This window comes from Canis aureus, chromosome 26, assembly GCF_053574225.1.
Source record: "Canis aureus isolate CA01 chromosome 26, VMU_Caureus_v.1.0, whole genome shotgun sequence".
Taxonomy (NCBI): Eukaryota; Metazoa; Chordata; class Mammalia; order Carnivora; family Canidae; genus Canis; species Canis aureus.
The window spans coordinates 48,029,181-48,047,375 of record NC_135636.1 but is presented as its reverse complement, the minus strand read 5'-3'; the positions used below and the strand labels follow the sequence as shown (position 1 = coordinate 48,047,375).

General features: G+C 48.6%; 1 protein-coding gene and 1 long non-coding RNA gene across 3 annotated transcripts; both read right to left on the bottom strand.

Annotated features, from left to right (window-relative positions):
• Positions 1-614: 614 nt before the first annotated feature.
• On the bottom strand, positions 615-5,989 carry PCK1 (phosphoenolpyruvate carboxykinase 1). 2 transcript variants are annotated; one of them, XM_077873693.1, is made up of 10 exons: positions 5,832-5,989; positions 5,399-5,663; positions 4,661-4,842; positions 4,069-4,272; positions 3,752-3,939; positions 3,253-3,415; positions 2,578-2,802; positions 2,353-2,484; positions 1,878-1,973; positions 615-1,664 (listed from the first exon to the last, which is right to left on the bottom strand). In XM_077873693.1, the coding sequence occupies exons 2-10, from the start codon at positions 5,620-5,622 to the stop codon at positions 1,210-1,212; spliced, it is 1,869 nt and encodes a 622-aa protein (XP_077729819.1). In that variant the 5' UTR covers positions 5,623-5,663; positions 5,832-5,989; the 3' UTR covers positions 615-1,209. The 2 variants fall into 2 exon arrangements, with proteins under 2 accessions (XP_077729819.1, XP_077729820.1); XM_077873694.1 differs by having other exon boundaries at positions 5,836-5,989.
• Positions 5,990-9,941: 3,952 nt separating this feature from the next.
• On the bottom strand, positions 9,942-17,055 carry LOC144298583 (uncharacterized). The gene is made up of 2 exons (XR_013365520.1): positions 13,637-17,055; positions 9,942-11,110 (listed from the first exon to the last, which is right to left on the bottom strand). It is a non-coding gene; the product is annotated as an uncharacterized LOC144298583 (long non-coding RNA).
• Positions 17,056-18,195: the final 1,140 nt, after the last annotated feature.

Below are 18,195 nucleotides of genomic sequence, written 5' to 3'. Positions count from 1 at the left end.
CAAACACCCAATCAATGCTGTGAGCACAGGGACCAGGTGAGGGCTTGAGGCCAAACCACGCCACCTGCTCTCATCAGGGCAGCCCACCGTTGGCGCACTCCTCTGTATACAGAAGGCGCTCCATTAATGCTTGCACCATGGAACTCCGCTTGGCTTTCTCTCTATTCTCCTCCGTCGTGGATGACAGATGAGAAAAGCGCTGGCCAGGAAGTGTTGACTGACCAAAGCCCGTGAAATTGGCCTCTATGTAATGTGGAAGCTGAGCCCCCAGACCCAAACTTTTGTCCAACAAAAAGCACATTTGAAATTCTCCCACTCGGTTACACAGGACCTATCGTTTAAAGACACTCACTAGTGGCTTCTAGACAGTAACTGGTGGTTAACTCAGAAACCCAAACTGTGGTGCCACGTCACCCCGGGGTGACATCCTCTCTGCTCATACCTCCCATCCGGCTCCTTTCTGTTCCTCCACACCCCCTCCCCCAGCTCACTCCATCCTTAGGGACGATCCTGATGCCCCCCACCTCCCTTGGAGGCGATTCCGACCACAAGATGTTCCATCAGAGAGCTCCTTGCTTCTCGGCAGTTCGGATGAGAAAAACCAAGCAAATGAATTCATCTTTTCTACAAAAGTTTATTTTGCGATTTTTCCAAGAAGTGTCAGGGAAAACACTGAAATTACGTAAAGGCAAGTAACAGGAGTATATAAAAATAATTTAAACACACATATTAATAATAAAGCAACATTTCTTTCTAGCAACAACTAGGTCATCTTGCCCAAGATTTTTCCTAAGGTACTATATACACCTCAGATAACAAGAAGTACACACACACACACACACTCACACACCCATATATACAGCTCAAGTATTTTATCTGTGCATTCCGGCTAACTGATAGAGCTGAAGTGATAAGAATGGGAAAGCCTAACTGCCTAGTGTCCTCAGGATTGAACAAATGTGCATCGGGTAGTGAATTTTGGAGACCTGCTATGATTTCCCTTCCTGATCTCATAGTTACGAGCCTGGAATCTGCAGTCTGATCTGAAAAATGAAAGCATTTTTCATTTGAAAATGAATCGGCTCATCAGTGTGGTCATTACGGTGGGATAGGCGGCGTCCGCTCGGGACATCGTGCTCCCTCCTGCTCCCGGTACATCTCAAGGACTAGAAAAGGGGATGATTGGAAAGGTGACGCTCTCGGGTCTGATCACATCTGGCTGATTCTTTGCTTCAGGGCAAGGACCTCTCTCTCGATTTCGTAGGGGAGGTCGGTGTTAACCTGCTCGTCCAGGTACTTCTGGATGTCTTCTACCTCCTTCTCCCAGAACTCCTTGGAGATGTGGAAAAGCTCCTTCGTGTTGATCTCACCTAGGCCTTTCAGATTCAGGCCGCCGTCCTCAGGGACATAGCCTATGGGTGTGAGCTTGGCGCCCGCCTCCCCGTTGATGCGATTGAACATCCACTCCAGCACCCTGGAGTTCTCACCAAAGCCCGGCCAGAGGAACTTGCCTTCCTTGTCTTTCCGGAACCAGTTCACGTGGAAGATTTTGGGCAGCTTGGCTGCTGGGCGCTGGGCCATGCTGAGCCAATGAGCCAGGTATTTACCAAAGTTGTAGCCAAAGAAGGGCCGCATGGCGAAGGGGTCATGCATGATGACCTTGCCTATGGACAGAGGGGGGCGGGGGAATTGGGTTGGTAAGTGCTCTCATAGGATGATGTTGGTACCATATATCGTTGACATCAACCTGCTGGGTGTTGCACTGTGACACATGTATCTGCACATACAGATAGGCAGAGAGAGAGACAGAGACAGAGACAGAGAGTCACAGAGCACACCATCACCCTTTGTGACTTCAGATCCTCCATTTGATTTACCTTTGTGCTCCGCAGCCGCTGTGGCTTCTGATCGCATGGCCGCCCCCACAAAAACTCCATGCTGCCAGCTGAGAGCTTCGTAGACCAGAGGGACACCTGTAGCAGGAGAAAAGAATTGTCCCTTAAAGGCTTTGGTCCAGACCCGTTGGCTGCCGATGGCATCTCACAAAATGGAAAGACAGGGCAGGACGGTATCTTTCTAACTGAGCTAATTTTGTCCCCCTAAAGCAGAAGTGCGCAAAACTGTCGTCAGAGTTACATCACCAAGGCTGTGCCACAGAAAGGTAAACTGGATAAAGCTACGTTAGGTCAAGGATCCAGAAAGGGTCCAGGTGTCTTGCCAATTATCCGGGATTTTTGGAAACTGGAGCTCTTTGGCACCCTCTGACAAGGTCATGAAAAAGGAGAGATTCCAGGGATGTCCTCCGCTAGGCAACACACCCACGTCCCCAACCTGAACAAAGGAGAGGCTCACCAGTAGGTCGGCGGCCTCCAAAGATGATGCCCTCAATGGGCACCCCTTCCGGAGACTCCCAGGCAGGGTCGATGATGGGGCACTGGCTGGCAGGGGTGCAGAAGCGTGAGTTGGGATGGGCACAAGGTTCCCCTACAACAGCAAGAGAGGAGAGGCCCCTCAGCATCTGGCCCAAACAAGCAGTGCTTGCAGGCTAGAGCCCTGGGGCCTCCGGAGGGGGCTCACCATCCTGGGGGGTCCACTCCTTGTTCTTCCACGAAGTGATCCTGATGCCTGGGGCCAGTGCCTGGTCAATACCTTCCCAGTAAATGCCCCCATCACTGGTCTCGGCCACGTTGGTGAAGATGGTGTTCTTCTGGATGGTTTTGATGGCGTTGGGGTTGGTCTTCACAGAGGTTCCAGGAGCCACACCAAAAAAGCCATTTTCTGGGTTGATAGCTCTTAAATTACCTGGAAGGTTTTAAAGCAGAGAAGTAGAAGTGAATGTCGAGCAAAACCCAGCAAATACTCTTAGCTCTGGCCAGTCTAATTTTTGCACCAAATTCTCAAGTCCTTTTTTTTTTCGCCCTCCTTCCTAAAAGAGATTTCTCTTGTCTCATCTGAGCATTATTTTCCACTTTGACACTTTTACAACCCTTTCTTCCTCGTCCATTTTCCTCCAGTACTATTTTAACAAATTTATTGTGTCAACAAGCAGCAACATATGGCCCCATTTCAATCCAGATTCTATATTAAATTAAAGAATGCTTACAGAATACATATTCCTAAGGCTTTGCAAGATGTGAAATAACTAACTGAAAAATCCAAACACTGGATTTGGGAGGATTTGGCACGCCTTGAAAGCCAAAAGCTCACTTGGGTCCAATTCTTATTGTCAACAGTTAGGCCTAAAAGAGTTACCTCGTTGGTCAAACTTCATCCAGGCAATGTCATCGCCCACGCACTCTATTTTCCACCCGGGGAGGCTGGGGTTCATCATGGCCAGGTTGGTCTTCCCGCAGGCACTGGGAAAGGCTGCTGCAAAGTACTTCTTCTGGCCCTTGGGGTTGGTTATGCCCAGGATCTGTTGGGAACAAGATTCCTCCTTAAACTGTTCCTTCCTGTCCTCCTAGTGGTCAGTGGCTCAGTCTAGAAGAGTGCCCACCTCCCCCCAAAGAGAAGGTTCCCAAGATCTATGTCTTTTGGTAGCAAAAGGTACATTTTACATAATAAAGTCTAAAGGAGCTCTATTGGTTCTATTGCATTCAAAAGAGCATTAACAATCATTGGTGGAATTTCTAAATCTGTCCTCCCTGGTCAGGTCTTGCCTGATGGGAGATGCTCTTCCACACATGTTCGGACCTCCATGCTCCCACCTCCACGTCCCACCGTGTGCGTGCAGAACTTCCTGGCCCCTTACCAGCATATGCTCTGCCAACCAGCCTTCTTCCTTAGCCAGCCGGCTGGCCATCCTGAGGGCAAAGCACTTCTTCCCGAGGAGCGAGTTCCCGCCGTACCCACTCCCGAAGGAGATGATTTCTCTGCGGTCGGGCAGGTGCGCGATGAGTGTCAGCTCTGGGTTACACGGCCAGTTGTTCACCAAAGGCTCTGCGCAGGAGGACACATCCGGGGTGAGTGGGCCCCGTCCCCACCTGGGGATCCCCAGAGCAAAGGCCCAGGGTTTAAGGCCAACCTGATTTGTTGTTCGAACTTCTGATTCTGAAATAATACACTTACTTTTTAAAGGCAAAGGACATCCCACAGAATGGAGGCACTTGACGAATTCCCCGTCACCCAGCGCTTCCAGGACAGATGTGCCCATCCGCGTCATGATGCGCATACTGGCCACCACGTAGGGCGAATCCGTCAGCTCGATGCCGATCTTTGACAGAGGCGAGCCCAGGGGCCCCATGCTGAATGGGATGACGTACATGGTGCGACCTGGGGGAGCCAGTCGGTGGGAACTGGTGAGAAATGACCCCACAACCACAGACCAGGTGAGCTGGTTCTCACAGTCCCCACTAGCAACATCAGGCCCTGGCTACCAGCACCACCACCCCCAATTTTGAAGACTGCACTGAAAAGTGAACAGAATGCCAAAATGAAAGAGTTTTCGTAAATGTGCCACTGGGTTCTGCTGAGCTATCCTCAATCTCAGAAGTGAGCTATACATTTTCAATCTGCTGCCAGTTTCATACATGAATTTAAAGCTATCTGAGGCCACAGGAGTGTTCAGTGCTGTCACAATTACCATTGGGAAGATATAATAATGAGAGGTTTGCCTTTGCCTCTATTTGATTTTTCCTAGTCAAACAAATGTCTCATTCACCTTTCATGCACCCTGGAAATCGGGCATTGAAAGCTTTCTCAAAGTCCTCCTCTGACATCCAGCGACCTAGTTGGCTGAGGCCTGTTTTGGGGATGGGCACAGTATCTCTTTGCTCTTGGGTAATGATGACTGTCTTGCTTTCAATTCTGGCCACATCCTTGGGGTCAGTGAGAGCCAACCAGCTGCAAAAATAAAAATTAAAAAAAAAATACACAAGTTAGGAATGGAGAGGGAAGTGCCACCATTGTGCATTGCATCTGTACCTTGGATTCCCTTCAGTCAAGCATCATGTAGGAATGGGCCAGTCCCATTCATTGTCGTGCTCTTTGCACACCTCGCTGATGCCGACCATACTGACAGTGCTCCGTGACTGTGGACAACCACACCAGCTGGGGCAAAGTCAAGGAGACATTTACTAGGCTATGAGCTTGCCTTTTAGGACAGGGCAGGTCTGTCTGTCATTCTAATCAGGGATTTAGCTGGCAAAAAGTGTCTGTATGTACCATCTCATTGCAGACTTGAGTCACTCTATGAATATCATTAAATTGAAGTCTGTATGATTCCAGCCACTTCGTTAAGTGAAAAAGACTTAAGACTCTTAAAAAAAAAAAAAAAAAAAAAAAGGAGTCTACAACCCCCACCTCCCCCAGCCCCTGCTGGGTCTCCATCCACCTCTTGCCAGTAGCACTGCAGGAGCTGAGGGGAGGCTGTGAATGCTAGGGCTGGGCGCCGGCTTACCAGTTGTTGAGCTTCCGCAGCCTCTTGATCATGCCCTGTCCCTCCATGTGCTCCAGCAGCTGCTGGTTCTCCTCCTCGGAGCCATCACAGATGTGGATGTGCTCAGGCTGGCACAGCTTCACGCTGTTTTCCACGAATGTTCTCACCGCCTGGGGCAGGCTGTCTAGGGTGCCCTGGATGACTTTGGCTGAGAAGTTGAGGCCATTCTGGAGCTGAGGAGGCATTTCTGCAGGGTTGTGCTAAGGGCCACGGACACCAAGGCTTCCTGAAACAGAAAACACAGGCTCCTTGAACAAAATGACAGACACCCTCAAAGAAACTCCACATGCTTCTTTGGGTGACACATCACGAGACAGCCGAAGCTCTAAGGAGAAAAGGAAATGGGTTGGTGTTACCTCTGTAATTTTTAGAAACGTAAATTAAAAATCTCTACCTACTGTTCTTGTTTTGGGATGACCTCGATGAGAGATCCAAGGGTTTCTTTTCGCGGTTCTTCCTGCTGGTAGCCGTGCGTTCCCAGTGGGAAGGCCGTGCTCGCTGTTGGGTCGCAGAGCCTCCTGGTCTTAAATCCCATTGAGGAGAAAGGCCCCACCCCTCGGCTACACCCAGGGAGGCTCGTCTCTGACGTCAGGGGCAGGACTTTGGATCATGGCCACTGTCCGTCATGCTTCTGGACGGGCTCACCACAATAAGCCCCAGGGAGATAATCATTGAACAGATAGTTGTTAATGAGTGCTGGGAGGCCTTTGTCCTTAGACCAGCCAGAGCAAGTTCTTACACAACTTGTGATTGACTAAACTTTGACCCAGTTCACTGCTGATGTAAAACACTCCGTCCTTCCACTGACAGGCAGGTGGGATCCTGCAAGGCTGGCGGGAACACCTTCCGGACATCAAGGGTTATTGGCAGCACATTCTGTGTACCGATGGCTGCTGGCTGACAAAACACAGCAGTGGTGAGGTGTCACCACACAGCCAAGGCCTATAGGAAGGATGTGCCCAAATGTAAATAAAGATTTGGCTCATTAGCAAAAGTCCAGACCTCACGGAGGGCTAATAACCTTACTGAGTCTCCCCTGTGTGCCCACCACCCCAAATATAAACTCTCCAAGGGCAAGAATCTCTGCCTGTCCTGTTATTATTTGTCTGTACGGTTCCTAGCACACGGTAGGCACTGAATGCATGCAGGCCAAGTGGCTACTCCCAACTCCTGGTTGTAGAGTGATAGAGGGAAGATTGGAACATAAGCCACTGGGGATCTGGAGCACCTCACCATGCTGTCCCTTGTGAGGTGCCATTCTCTTTTCTGGAACTTTCCATATATTCTCCAAGTAGTTCTGGGCTGGATGCAGCTACAAAAAGATGACTGCACACTTCTCAATGCCCTTGAGAGTCTGAGCGTCTGGGGAGGGGAGGGGGCTTGGTGGTTTTGCTAGATTACACTTGAGCAATGAGACCTTTATGCCAGCTGTAAAGAATTCGCTTTGCAAGCCATAAGAACTTCAGTCCAATTCAGTGAACTCTGGAGCTACTTGCTGGCATTTTGAGAGCACTGGGTGAGAAGTCAGGAGCTTGGGGCCAGGCTCCCACTCTTCACAGGCAACCCAACAGTGCAGTCAGTGGGCACCCTGTGCTTTGGAGGACGGTGGGTAGGGATTTGCCTGCCTCCCACATGGGGTGTGCAGAGATAATTCTGTGACTGTGTCCTTAAGGAGCTATAGGAATACAAGGCTTTGGGAATGGCAATCTCAGACCAAGAATATCTGAAGGACTACCCCTTAAGCCTTGGTTCCCATTGCGACATTAGGTATACACACATCACCAACTTCCACCAAAATCGCCAACCTATTCCAATGTCTCATTTACCCAGATTTGTATTTTTTTAATATTTTTATTTTATTTATTCATGAAATACACAGAGAGAGGGAGAAAGAGGCAGAGACACAGGCAGAGGGAGAAGCAGGCTCCATGCTGGGAGCCCGACTCGGAACTCGATCCCAGGACTCCAGGATCACACCCTGGGCCGAAGGCAGGCACTAAACCTCTGAGCCACCCAGGGATCCCCCCCAGATTTGTATTTAACCAATTGAATCTTTCAGTATAAACTGAGGTTTTCATTTAGTTTAAAATTATTTCCCATTTAGGTCCCCAGATTTCATTCTTAGTGGCGCTGCCAACCATATAAGTTTGTGTCATGTCGAAATTCAACTACGACGTAATGTTCAGTTGCTGAGGGACACTGTCTTAGCATCTGACACCAGTGAAATTAGCCATTCAAATGCACAGCAACACACACATTTATGCCAGTGCGGTCCATCTCACCAAATGGGTAGAGATTCCCATTTTGCTGATAAAACTGTGATAGGTTTCATTCCCTCGAAGAGCACATAGATTGAAAACAAAAATGAGAAACCAGAACTTATTTGTGGTTCTAAATGCTACCCATAAATTCAAGGTGTTTATGTTTGGAGTCTTCCTGGAGAGAAATAGCCAGCTCAATTAAAATGTAGGAACAGGAGGCTACCACTGCCCCCCGCCAATTGCTTAATTATTCACACTGACCCCAGGGAAGGCTGGCATTATTCCTTTGCAACTGTCCCTCAAAATAACATGAAAAGGCAAACATCGGGTTGCAGATTTACCTGAAAGTACTGAGTCCGTTGGAAAAGAGTGATGCAGACAGAAGCCAGGATGTTGAAGACACGCGGCAGAAGTATGGACAAAGTTCGCTTATCCTAGTGTTTTGTTTTTTAAAAATTTTATTTATTCACTTATTCATGAGAGACACACAGAGAGAGGCAGAGACATAGGTAAAGGGAGAAACAGGCTCCTCGCAGGGAGCCCGATGTGGGACTCGATCCTGGACCCCAGGATCACAACCTGAGCCAAAGGCAGGCGCTGAGCCACCCCGGCGTCCCTATCCCAGTGTTGATAGGGCCCAACGGGGACTGTGTAAATCATAATGGTAATGGTCTCCCAGTATGGGCTGCATTTGTCACTTCTGCAATAAATGCCATGGGGACCTCCTAACTTCTCGAGGCTGGCTTAAGATGCAAGACTGCTCCTCCTTTTAACACCATATACAAAGTTGAACCCAGACAAAATTGTTTTTGCTGAAAGAAGGAGAAGGAGGCAGTAGACACAGAAAAAAATAGTTTCCAACTCCAAAGTTAACATCTTCACTTCTCCTTGTGAGGTTCCACGCACATTTGTTGCTGTTGAAGCTGCAGCCTGGCTGTCCTCAGGATCTGAGGAGGGAGGGAGCAGGACTCTGGAAAGCCTGTGTGGAGCAGGGAAGCTGAGAAGGCACCATGGAAACTGCACGGCAGTCTAGAATGGCCAAGACTCAAAAGGTGTGAGCAGGTGAGAGTGGGGGCAGGGAACAGCTGCCTTCCAGGTAAACAGTGGAAAGGAAGCCATGAACTTAGGTGGGATCTCAAAAAAGGTACTGAAGACAGTTTGATTGAGAGATATGTTGATGGTTTCTTGGTTTCCTGAGAACCAATTAAAAAAAAAAAAAAAAGTAGAAATTCCAAAGACCATCAACACCAGTGTGTGGACCTACTACAGAGTCAAGAGATGGTTTCCGTGCTGTGCTCTGAGGGATTCAGGGGGATTCCACTGAGCCACTTCACAGCACAGTGGGGAAGGCCCAGTGAGACAGGTTCAGAGCCTTCTCACACACACATTCCTGACTTCATCTGTGGTATATCTTAGGCTTCCATTTTGGATCTTTGTTTAAATAAGGAATTGCACAGCCACAATGCATTGGGAATCCATCAATCACAACCCATTCCTTCCTTGGAGCTGTGAAACAGCTGAGACCCCGAGGGTGCAAACAAGACATTTTCTCGAGCTGAGGCTCTTAACTACAAGATCGTGACCTCCTCTCTCCACCCCACCAGTGATAGGGGTGCCCACAAAAATGCCCCTCAGTTCGGGCATCTGAACTCATAGGAAAGCATGACCCTTTCTTGGTAAAGATGGAAAGGGACAGTTGTTTTACAGAAGGTGATAAGAAACTAGCTGTGTAAATCCCATATATCATCCTGGAGCTAAAGGTATGTGCGCAAGGCAATCCTGATCTCCACTGCCAGGATGCCAATCCATGGGCATGGACTGGCCCCGCCATGGAAGTTTCCAAACAACAAGAAAACATGTTCAGCTGTGCAAGGATCTGCCATGGAATCATTTGCCAGGGCAATCCCAGTTGTGTTTGTTAAGGACAAATATTTATATGTTCTACATTTATGGGGTAATCCTAATATCTTTGCAGTCTGGAGGGTACTTTTACAGAGTTGAATGAGTTGAGTTTCTATTTTGGAGCTGTAGCATCGTGTAATTGAAAGGGTCCTTAAAATACTATGTTAATCTAGCTTAATGGGTAGGGGGTCTCCTTTGAGGGGGATGACAATGTCTTAGAACTAGACAGAGGTGCTGGTTGCGCCGCACTGTGAATGTACTAAACGCCACTGAATTGTACATTTTAAGATGGGTAGGTTTATGTTATGTGCATTTTACCCCAATTAAGAAACAAAAAAAGATTCTGTAGTACAATCTTTTATTTTGAAGATGTGGGAACAATGAATAGTTGTAGGGAGCAGGTGTACAGGGGAGGCTAATCAGAAACCTTCTCTAGGATACAGGCAGGTATCAACACCCTCCACCAACCTGACCTAATCCTTTCTACTTCTCTCAATGGCCGTGCAATGTCTTAAGACCTTGATTGTGGGCTGAATGTGCACTCACCCAGCAGAGAGGACAATTTATATCATTTGGGAATCTTCCCTGGCAGGGAGAGGGGGTCTCGATTTTGTTTGCATATTCTTTCCACAGTGAAGAAATAAAAATGAATCTAGAAGTAAGACACTTTGCTCGGTGCATGTTAATAAAGCATGATTTTTGCTTCAAAGATGTGCACATGAGACGTGTTAAAATGAATGTTAATAATCAGGTGTTAGAACCTTTCTAGAGGGCTGGTTATCTCCTGTTTCAATCATTAGTGACCCATGGAAATAGTGACTCCATAAAATCTTGTTTATTTTCTTTGGAGATTTCTCTGTCAGGTTTATGGAGAGGCATAAAGGAGCTCTGGCCATGCAGAAATGATGCAGTTGGTGGACTCCAGCGTTACATGCCACATCCATCCCGTGAATGACTTCACCCTTCAGAGAGCAGTGTCACCTCTGTGGGATGCCGGCAGCTTATAGCGAGGCTGCGGCATTGGGCCATGACAAGAGGGTTGCCCTCAAAGTCAGGACAAGCAGATTCTAGAACTGCTCACGTTATGCACCCAGCCCTGCTCCCTAGCTGGGGCAATGTGACATAATGACACCAGTTTGCCTAAGCCATTTGGGGTGGGGGGACCTATAGTTTGCAGCCAAACACACTCCTAAGTGAGACAGGGATCCCATATCCAGTCGGCACAGGACCCAGACTCAGGAACCCTGGGTTGATTCCAGTCCCAGATTCCCTGAAAACCTGACCCGATCCCACTCTCTTCACCTGCACAGGGTGGGGGTAGATAAGATACAAGCCAAGGCTGTTTTCGTCCATAAAGTCCTGCGGGTTTATCACTGCTCACATCCACTGCACCATCGTGGTGGCTTTGGTGTCATAGTAGTTCTCTCTCGCCTGCCTTGGAAGACTGGAGGGCTTTATTGCCATTAGAATGTGAAGTCAGAGTCAGGGGCCGGGTGACGTAGGAGCACAACTATGTTGGGTGGGAAAAAGAGCTAATCAAGATGAGACAAAACAAAATTAAAAACTCACATTGGCCCCAAGTTTTTACAACCCTGCCTAAGCTCTTCCCCCATGCTGTAGATGGAGCGGACCCACATTGTGGCCCAAACCACCAACGTCCCACCATTCTCTTGTTCCAAAGCTTTGTTTGCATCAGACTTTTGGTGTTGAGAGTGCTAGAGGTGCGGCAAGGCCCCGGGGCCCTGTGTACTCTCGTGCATTCTCCAGAATGACCCACTTAAGAGCTCATTCTAGACGCCCCGAGGATACAGCTGGCCCCAGGCCCGGCCCTCAGCGTTCCCCAGACAGGTGGCTCATCCTCTACAATCTCAGTTTCCTCATTTCTAGACTGAGGTGGCCCTTCTGACTCCCCAGGGCCTTGATTTCAGGTCCCGCAGAGGAAGCCAGCCCACGTTCTGAGTTTGCAGCACGCAGAGTGAGAACAGGTTTGCCATGAAATACGGCTCCAAACACACTCACCCAGGAAAGACAGCCGCACCCGGCAAAGCACGGGGCAAAGAGAACTAATTGCATGGTTACCACAAAAACAATCCAACACACTTATTTTGCAGCAAGAAAATGGATCCACTTTGCGACGCAGTTAACTCTATTGGAAATAATGGTAGTCCCTCTGGAACTGAACACCCCCCACCCCCCACCCCCACCCCCCGTGCTCACTGATAACTATGCAAACTCTTCCCCTTGCCTATAATGTGGCGGCTCAGAACACAAATGCCTTTTCTAGTCCGTGCTGGGAATAACTCCTGAAACTCAGTAAATCTTAACACACTCTCAGCTTCTCACACGGGGTGGGGGTGGGGGTGGGGGGTAGGATTCGTACCCGGGAGGCTCAAAGACACAGCCCCCTGGGGTGGGGGTCCAGCCAGCATGTCTCATCAGGAGCTTGGGAGCTTCTAACTTAGCCATGGAACCCTAAAGTCTTCCCACATTGAATTATATCAAAATTGAGGCCCCTCAGGACTGCCTGGCACAGAAGCAAAGCCCGACATCACACATGCAGAAAATCCAGTTGGTCTGAACAAGGACCACAGAGTCCGGTGGCAAAAGAAGCCTGCCCGGAGGCCCCCTTCCCCAAACTGGCTTGCATTGCTCTGAGGAGACAACCAAGTGAGATAAGTGGTGAAGGGGAAAAGAAATTTTTGTTTTTGTGTTTTAGATATTTAAAGTAAAAGCGTGATGGTTGGAGGCATGAGAAACCTGCTATGGGCACACGGAGTCCCAAGCCAACATGGGTGGGGACAATTCACGGTGTCAGGAGGTGGGTATCCAGGGAAGGAGCATGGGAAGCAGTGACTGGGGGCCCCCTCCATACCCTCATACGCAGGAGGCTCTGTGATTCTTTCATTTCCAACCAGGTTGGCTTCTGTCCTGCAGTTCTTCTGCTGAAAGCGGGCGAGATTATGCCCATTTTCTTTCCCTGCCTTGCGCAAAGAAGCTGTGAGGTAAGAGTCCTCTCTCAGAACCCTCGTCTGCCTTGTGCAGAGCTGGCACGGCCAGTGCCGGCGGGATCCAGGGCTGGACACGTCTCAGAGGCTGGCCTCAGCTGCCAAGCCCCATGGACCCACTCTGTTCCGGGCTGGGGAGCAGGGACGGGCTGGGCCTTCAGACCCCGACTTCTGTACAGAGGCGTATCAACCTCACCAAGCAATTGTTTCTATCTGGCCATTAAGGTCATCTGAAACAGTGACTGGCCCCACCCTCAGATCTGCAGATAGGGCCCACGGTGTCCTTAGGGGAGGCAGCGAAAGGTAGCCAAAGACACACACGCCACAGGCAAATACTTGCCTTTGTGTCTTGACCATGTGGCCCTAGTCAACTCATGCCCTCTCTTTGCTTGCTCAGGTCTCCCTGCTGTTAGCTGAGGACAATTACAGTGCTTGCTTCCTAGGGAAGTTTTGAGGATCAGATCTGGTAACTTGACAAGCCGAGGCTCAGAAGTGCTGGAAGGAAAAAAGCGCCGTTCTCTATGCGTGCAAATTCTTTTATTTGCTCGACCATTGAGTCCTATGGATTCATGCTAGGCACAGGAGGGAAGGGACAAAAAAAGCAAAAGCAAAGTCCTCGACTTCTAGGCATCTGGGTTCTCCCTCCTTTCAACATCCTCCACACCTCAAACCACACCTGGCACGTAGTAGGTGCTCAGCAAACATGCACTAAGGAAGCCCTTCCCCCCCGCTGGGGAGACAGGTTCTGCAAACATTGGAGGCACCGACGACTAAGCACCGAGTGTGGTGTGCAGACAGTAAATACACCCAATCAATAAATGTACCCGCTCCCCAATAAATCCCTAACCATAGAGTAATGGCAGTATCACCTCGGGTTTCTATTTAACTTTTTCCATATGCCTTCCTGTCTACTCGTCTTCGCTCTCATTTCCTTGAATCAGATTTATGTTATTATGTGTGTGGAATAACCGGCTCATTTTTCACTCCCGACGCTGCTGCTCCCCCACTCATCGGCTCCCCAGAGCACGTACCGCTTGGCCTTATTCGAAGCCACCCCGAACAGGCGTTGTTCTGAGCTGTGTTGTTTACTTTTCCGGAAGTCCCACGGTGCTTTCTCATAATTGCCAGCATCAAGAGCCGCAAGACGTACCCACATTCAATGAAATAGGTATGCTACGTAGCCCGAGCCGTCCTAAAAGTCCTGAGTTACGGCCGAACGGGCTCTTATTAGCAGGACGCGGGAGCTCATTGTGAATAGTGGTAAACACTTCTGGTGGGAGACGGGTCTTGACAGCTTTGATGAATGGCTCGAATCATTTTCCACCTGCCCGACTCATTCCAACCACAAGATGCTGAAAATACCCTTTTTCACTTGCCCTTTGCTAAGTGCTGAGGCACGAACAAAAGTCCATTCCCGAGCTGGGTACCTAATTTTTATTAATAATATCTTCACTCTATCAATCATTGTTAACTAACGGGAACATTTGAAGAAATTAATTTAAGCCTGGCGAGAGGAAACATGGCAGCTCATTACAAGTCCCCTCCCCGATGGATTCTGCAGCACTCACTGCATCACAAATACGCACAGTGACTCAGCCCGGCCCGACTTGACTTCCTCCCACAGAGGACACTTTCTCCTTCAGAGAGCCGCTTCCTCTACTAGGGGCTGCACCAAGGCTGCTTAATTAAGGCTTAACCTTAATCAACCTGCTAACACAGGTTTCTCCATACCCCACCTCATCCCCCAGGAGCGTGGCAGTGGCCGCAGCCCCTGGTGATGTGGGAGCCGAGCTGTGGGGTGGGGATGGTCTATGGGCGAAATTCAGCTGCCACGGGCTCAAGAATGCACTTGACACCAAGGTGAGCCATTTGCAAGGTGACCTCTACGTTCTTGCCCAAGGGGGAAGAGCAAAGGAATGGAAAGATCTGGATGCAGGGAAAGGCTCACCTCCAGGCACCCTAGCAGATTCCTCGGGGACCCTTCCCTGAGACCCGCCACGCCAACCCAACCTGAACAGTGCCGACTGAAAAGCCTGATGTTCGTCTACCCAGATCTTGGGAATAAGACGATGGCCATGGAGCAGCCTTCTGGAGGATCCTGTTTGATATGGAAACCAAGGCGGAAAAAAATTATCAAATTTCCTTACCATCTACAGCCCACTGACAAGTCCTTGAATCAGGCAGAGTGACCTTCCCTTAGGGACTCAACTGCCTTGTAGTCTAAGGCAATCTTAGCTCAACCCCCAGGATCCTGCGAGTCTACTTTAACACATAAAAATTCCTTTGGGAACTTCCTTTATCTCTACCCCTCCAAGATACATGTTGGCAATCATCCCCCAAGCATAGGACCCATTGATCTACATCTGAAGGGTCTCAGGACTGAGTTTTTCCTAACAATGGTCAGCGCCCTCAGGATCCTAGAAACCTTGCTTCCAAAATACCTGGGAGGCTTACGCTCCCCACAACCGCCTCCCAACTTGAAAGCATAGAAGGGCCCACTCCTCATCACCTCAGGACCCCAGGCCAGCTCTTTGTGCCCATGAGTCCTGTCCCTGTGTTTTAATCAAACCACCTTTTTGCACCACAGATGTCTCAAGAATTCTTTCTTGGCCGTCGGCCTCGAACCCTACCGTCTTTCCTACATCAATGTTTATTTCTGCCCAGCAAACTACAACCTCAGGATGAAAGTTCAAAGAGCTCCAGAAGCATACTGAGCATGGAGCATTTTTCAAAAAAAAAAAAAAAAAAAAATCGTGAGGCACCATCAGCCAGCGAGATTGGATTTTCAGTGAGCTGCCCTGTGGTGGTAAATGAAAAATTCAGGCGCTTTGGGTCAAAACACGTTTTTAAAATACGTGTGTTTGATGATTTATATCAAGTACCTCTGCGTTTAGACATTTCTGCATACGTTTTGGGATGTGTGGAGCCTATTCAAGCAGTCTTAAGGCTTTGTTTTTTTCTTTCAGGTGAAAATCCCAGGTGTCCTTCATGTTCCAATGAGTCTTCACAGCCTCCATTTGCAGAGAGACGGGAAGGAAATAATTGCATTCAGTAGGAGACCACATATAAAGTAGCTCATGTGAATTATTAATGATGAATTCTTTGGGAAAAAAAAAAAACTTCTTGGACTTTCTTTGTTGTACTTTTAACAATTGAATGCGATGCTCGTCAGATGTCTTCTTGTAAGCTGTCACATTATTTAAATGAGGGCATGTCTGACATTTCCAGAGGAGCGTACTCGGTAAGTACTGGAAAGGGAATGGCCTCGCTTCTTTGATGGGCACCTCTTGGGCTTTTCAAAATAAAGGTTTTGAGCACTTTAATTTTGGAGCGACTTGCCAGAGTTCAACACAGAGTTAAAAGATTCTCAGGTACTTTGAAGACGATCAGCCAAGAAGTTTCGTGCTTCACTACAAACAGAACACTGCGCGAGTGACATTTGAAAAGCATCGATGGAAGGTAATGCCTGCTCAAAATACACTTAGAAACGCTTAGCTCTTCATTATTCTTTACGTATCTCATTATTCCAGGTATTGTCATGTCAAAAGAAGGTTGCGTGTGACATATGTTGTTCCTCGGGAAAAGAAAGTTCAAGGCTGGAGGTGAAACCTACCGCGGGAAGGGAGGCCTGAACAGCATCTCCGCAAGCACAGAGACCTCATGACCTCTGGCTGCAGGCATTTTCACCAAAAGCCACTTACTCCTTGCAGGCTCGCCCACCACGGCTCCACTGTACCTTCTGCGGTGCCTGGGACACTTGTTGCTACGTATGTGAGCTCACTGCGCAGGGCCAGGCACTGTGCTGGCTGATTTGAGAGGGGTGACAGGGGCGTGGGAAGGCGACAGGGCAACCAGAAGAATCCTGAACATTCTAGTCCATTGTTTCAGTGACCTGCTCCAGCTGCTGACCCCACCGTCGTCGTCGGTATCAGATTGCAGCCGGCCAGTTGGCTCAGTCCTTGGGAGCTGCAAGGGTCATCCCTTCAAACCCAGCTTCCCTTCTGTGTGGCAAACTTGGTCCCATTCTCGAGCAACCTTTGTTCGGACCTTGGGGACTTTGCAACTGTTATCACTTCTGCCTGGAGCACTGCACATGGCTTATGCGTGGTTGGGCCTCCTTGTCGGTCGGGGCTCGGCGCTTCCTGGCACCCACCAACACGCGGTCCCCTAATTGTGTTTCCTTCCTGGCACTGAGAATTGTGTGACATTTGCATCTTCATTTGTCTACCTGTTACATTGCCGAATCCCTGACATGCAAACTTGTTCTGGGCTCATCTCTTTGAAAACACAGCACTGTGCCATGAGTCACCTCGGGCATGAAAGCGTGAAGCAGAAGCGCACTTTGTATTAGTGATTCATTTGTGTTTTTGAAATTAAACAATAATTTCCCTTATGCTCTGTTCTTTTATATAACCGTGCTGGTAAAAACTCTCATGAGTCAGGAAGTGGGGGGGGGAGGGGGTCCTTGAGTTCACCTTTTATCATAAGATGATCAGTCACCGCTCACCAGATGTCAGCTGAGCACCCCAAACGCACACTGTTTTAATAGGACCTTTTTCTGGTCATCATTAATTAATTTATTCATTTATTCATTAAAACTTTCAGGGTAATTTACCATCTGAAAAGAGAGATGACAGCAGAAGTATAGGTGTGTTGTAGAAAGTCTACAGGATAAGAACTGAATGAGCCACTTTAGAAAATATTTTTAAGTTTTTCAATAGTCAAAGTTTAAAAATTAAGTGGGGGGGGGAGAAAGCCAAGTTTTGGTGGTAAATGATAATGTGATAATATACAAGAAATGCAGTTACTTCATCATTTGCAGTAAAATAGTTATGATAATAGCATAGTATTATAAAAATAATAGGGTTATTATAAAATCATAGGGAATCTATCTTACCTTTTTTGCATTAAGATATAATAAAATTATACTCGGAAACAAATTATCCCTTCTATTATCCTCATGAAACATTAGCTCGGCCTGGGCAGTCCGTTGGAAACTTCCTTCATTCTGCCGTGAGTCTCCTTTAGTGGGGACCTGCCACAGAATTGCTCAGAGGTCCTGCTTGGGGTAGAGAGGAATAAGTGAGGGGTCTGAGCTGGGTCCCACAGACCCACCCTCTGAGGATGCTGGCCAAGAGGCTGGCAATAATTTTGAAGTCAGCATTCCTTTCTTCATTTGATCATGATCTTTGAGAACTGCAGAGAAACTTCGAGAAGGAGATTGAGTTCCTCCTCCATCAGCAGAGGCCACCGTGGCTGACGATGGCTGCACATCCCAGTGTGGGCCTGAGGGCAGGTTGACGGAGGAGCCCAGTCTCTCCAGACCCACCCCCACTCTTGCCAGGACATGAGAGCTGAACTGCTCTGTGAACCCAACGCCCATCTGGACTGCAGGTCTTTGCCAGATCCACCCAGCTGGTTGGGCAGCGCCAGTGTTTGAGCGTACAGGGTTCTTTGTGCAACTTGTTTCCATGACGCACTGGGGCACGCTTTTTGCAAGGCATTATTTTGACCAAGAGCTTGATGAAGCCACTGTCCATGAAGGGAGGCCAGAGGCAACCAAATGCCAAGAAGGTAAAGTGCTCAGAAC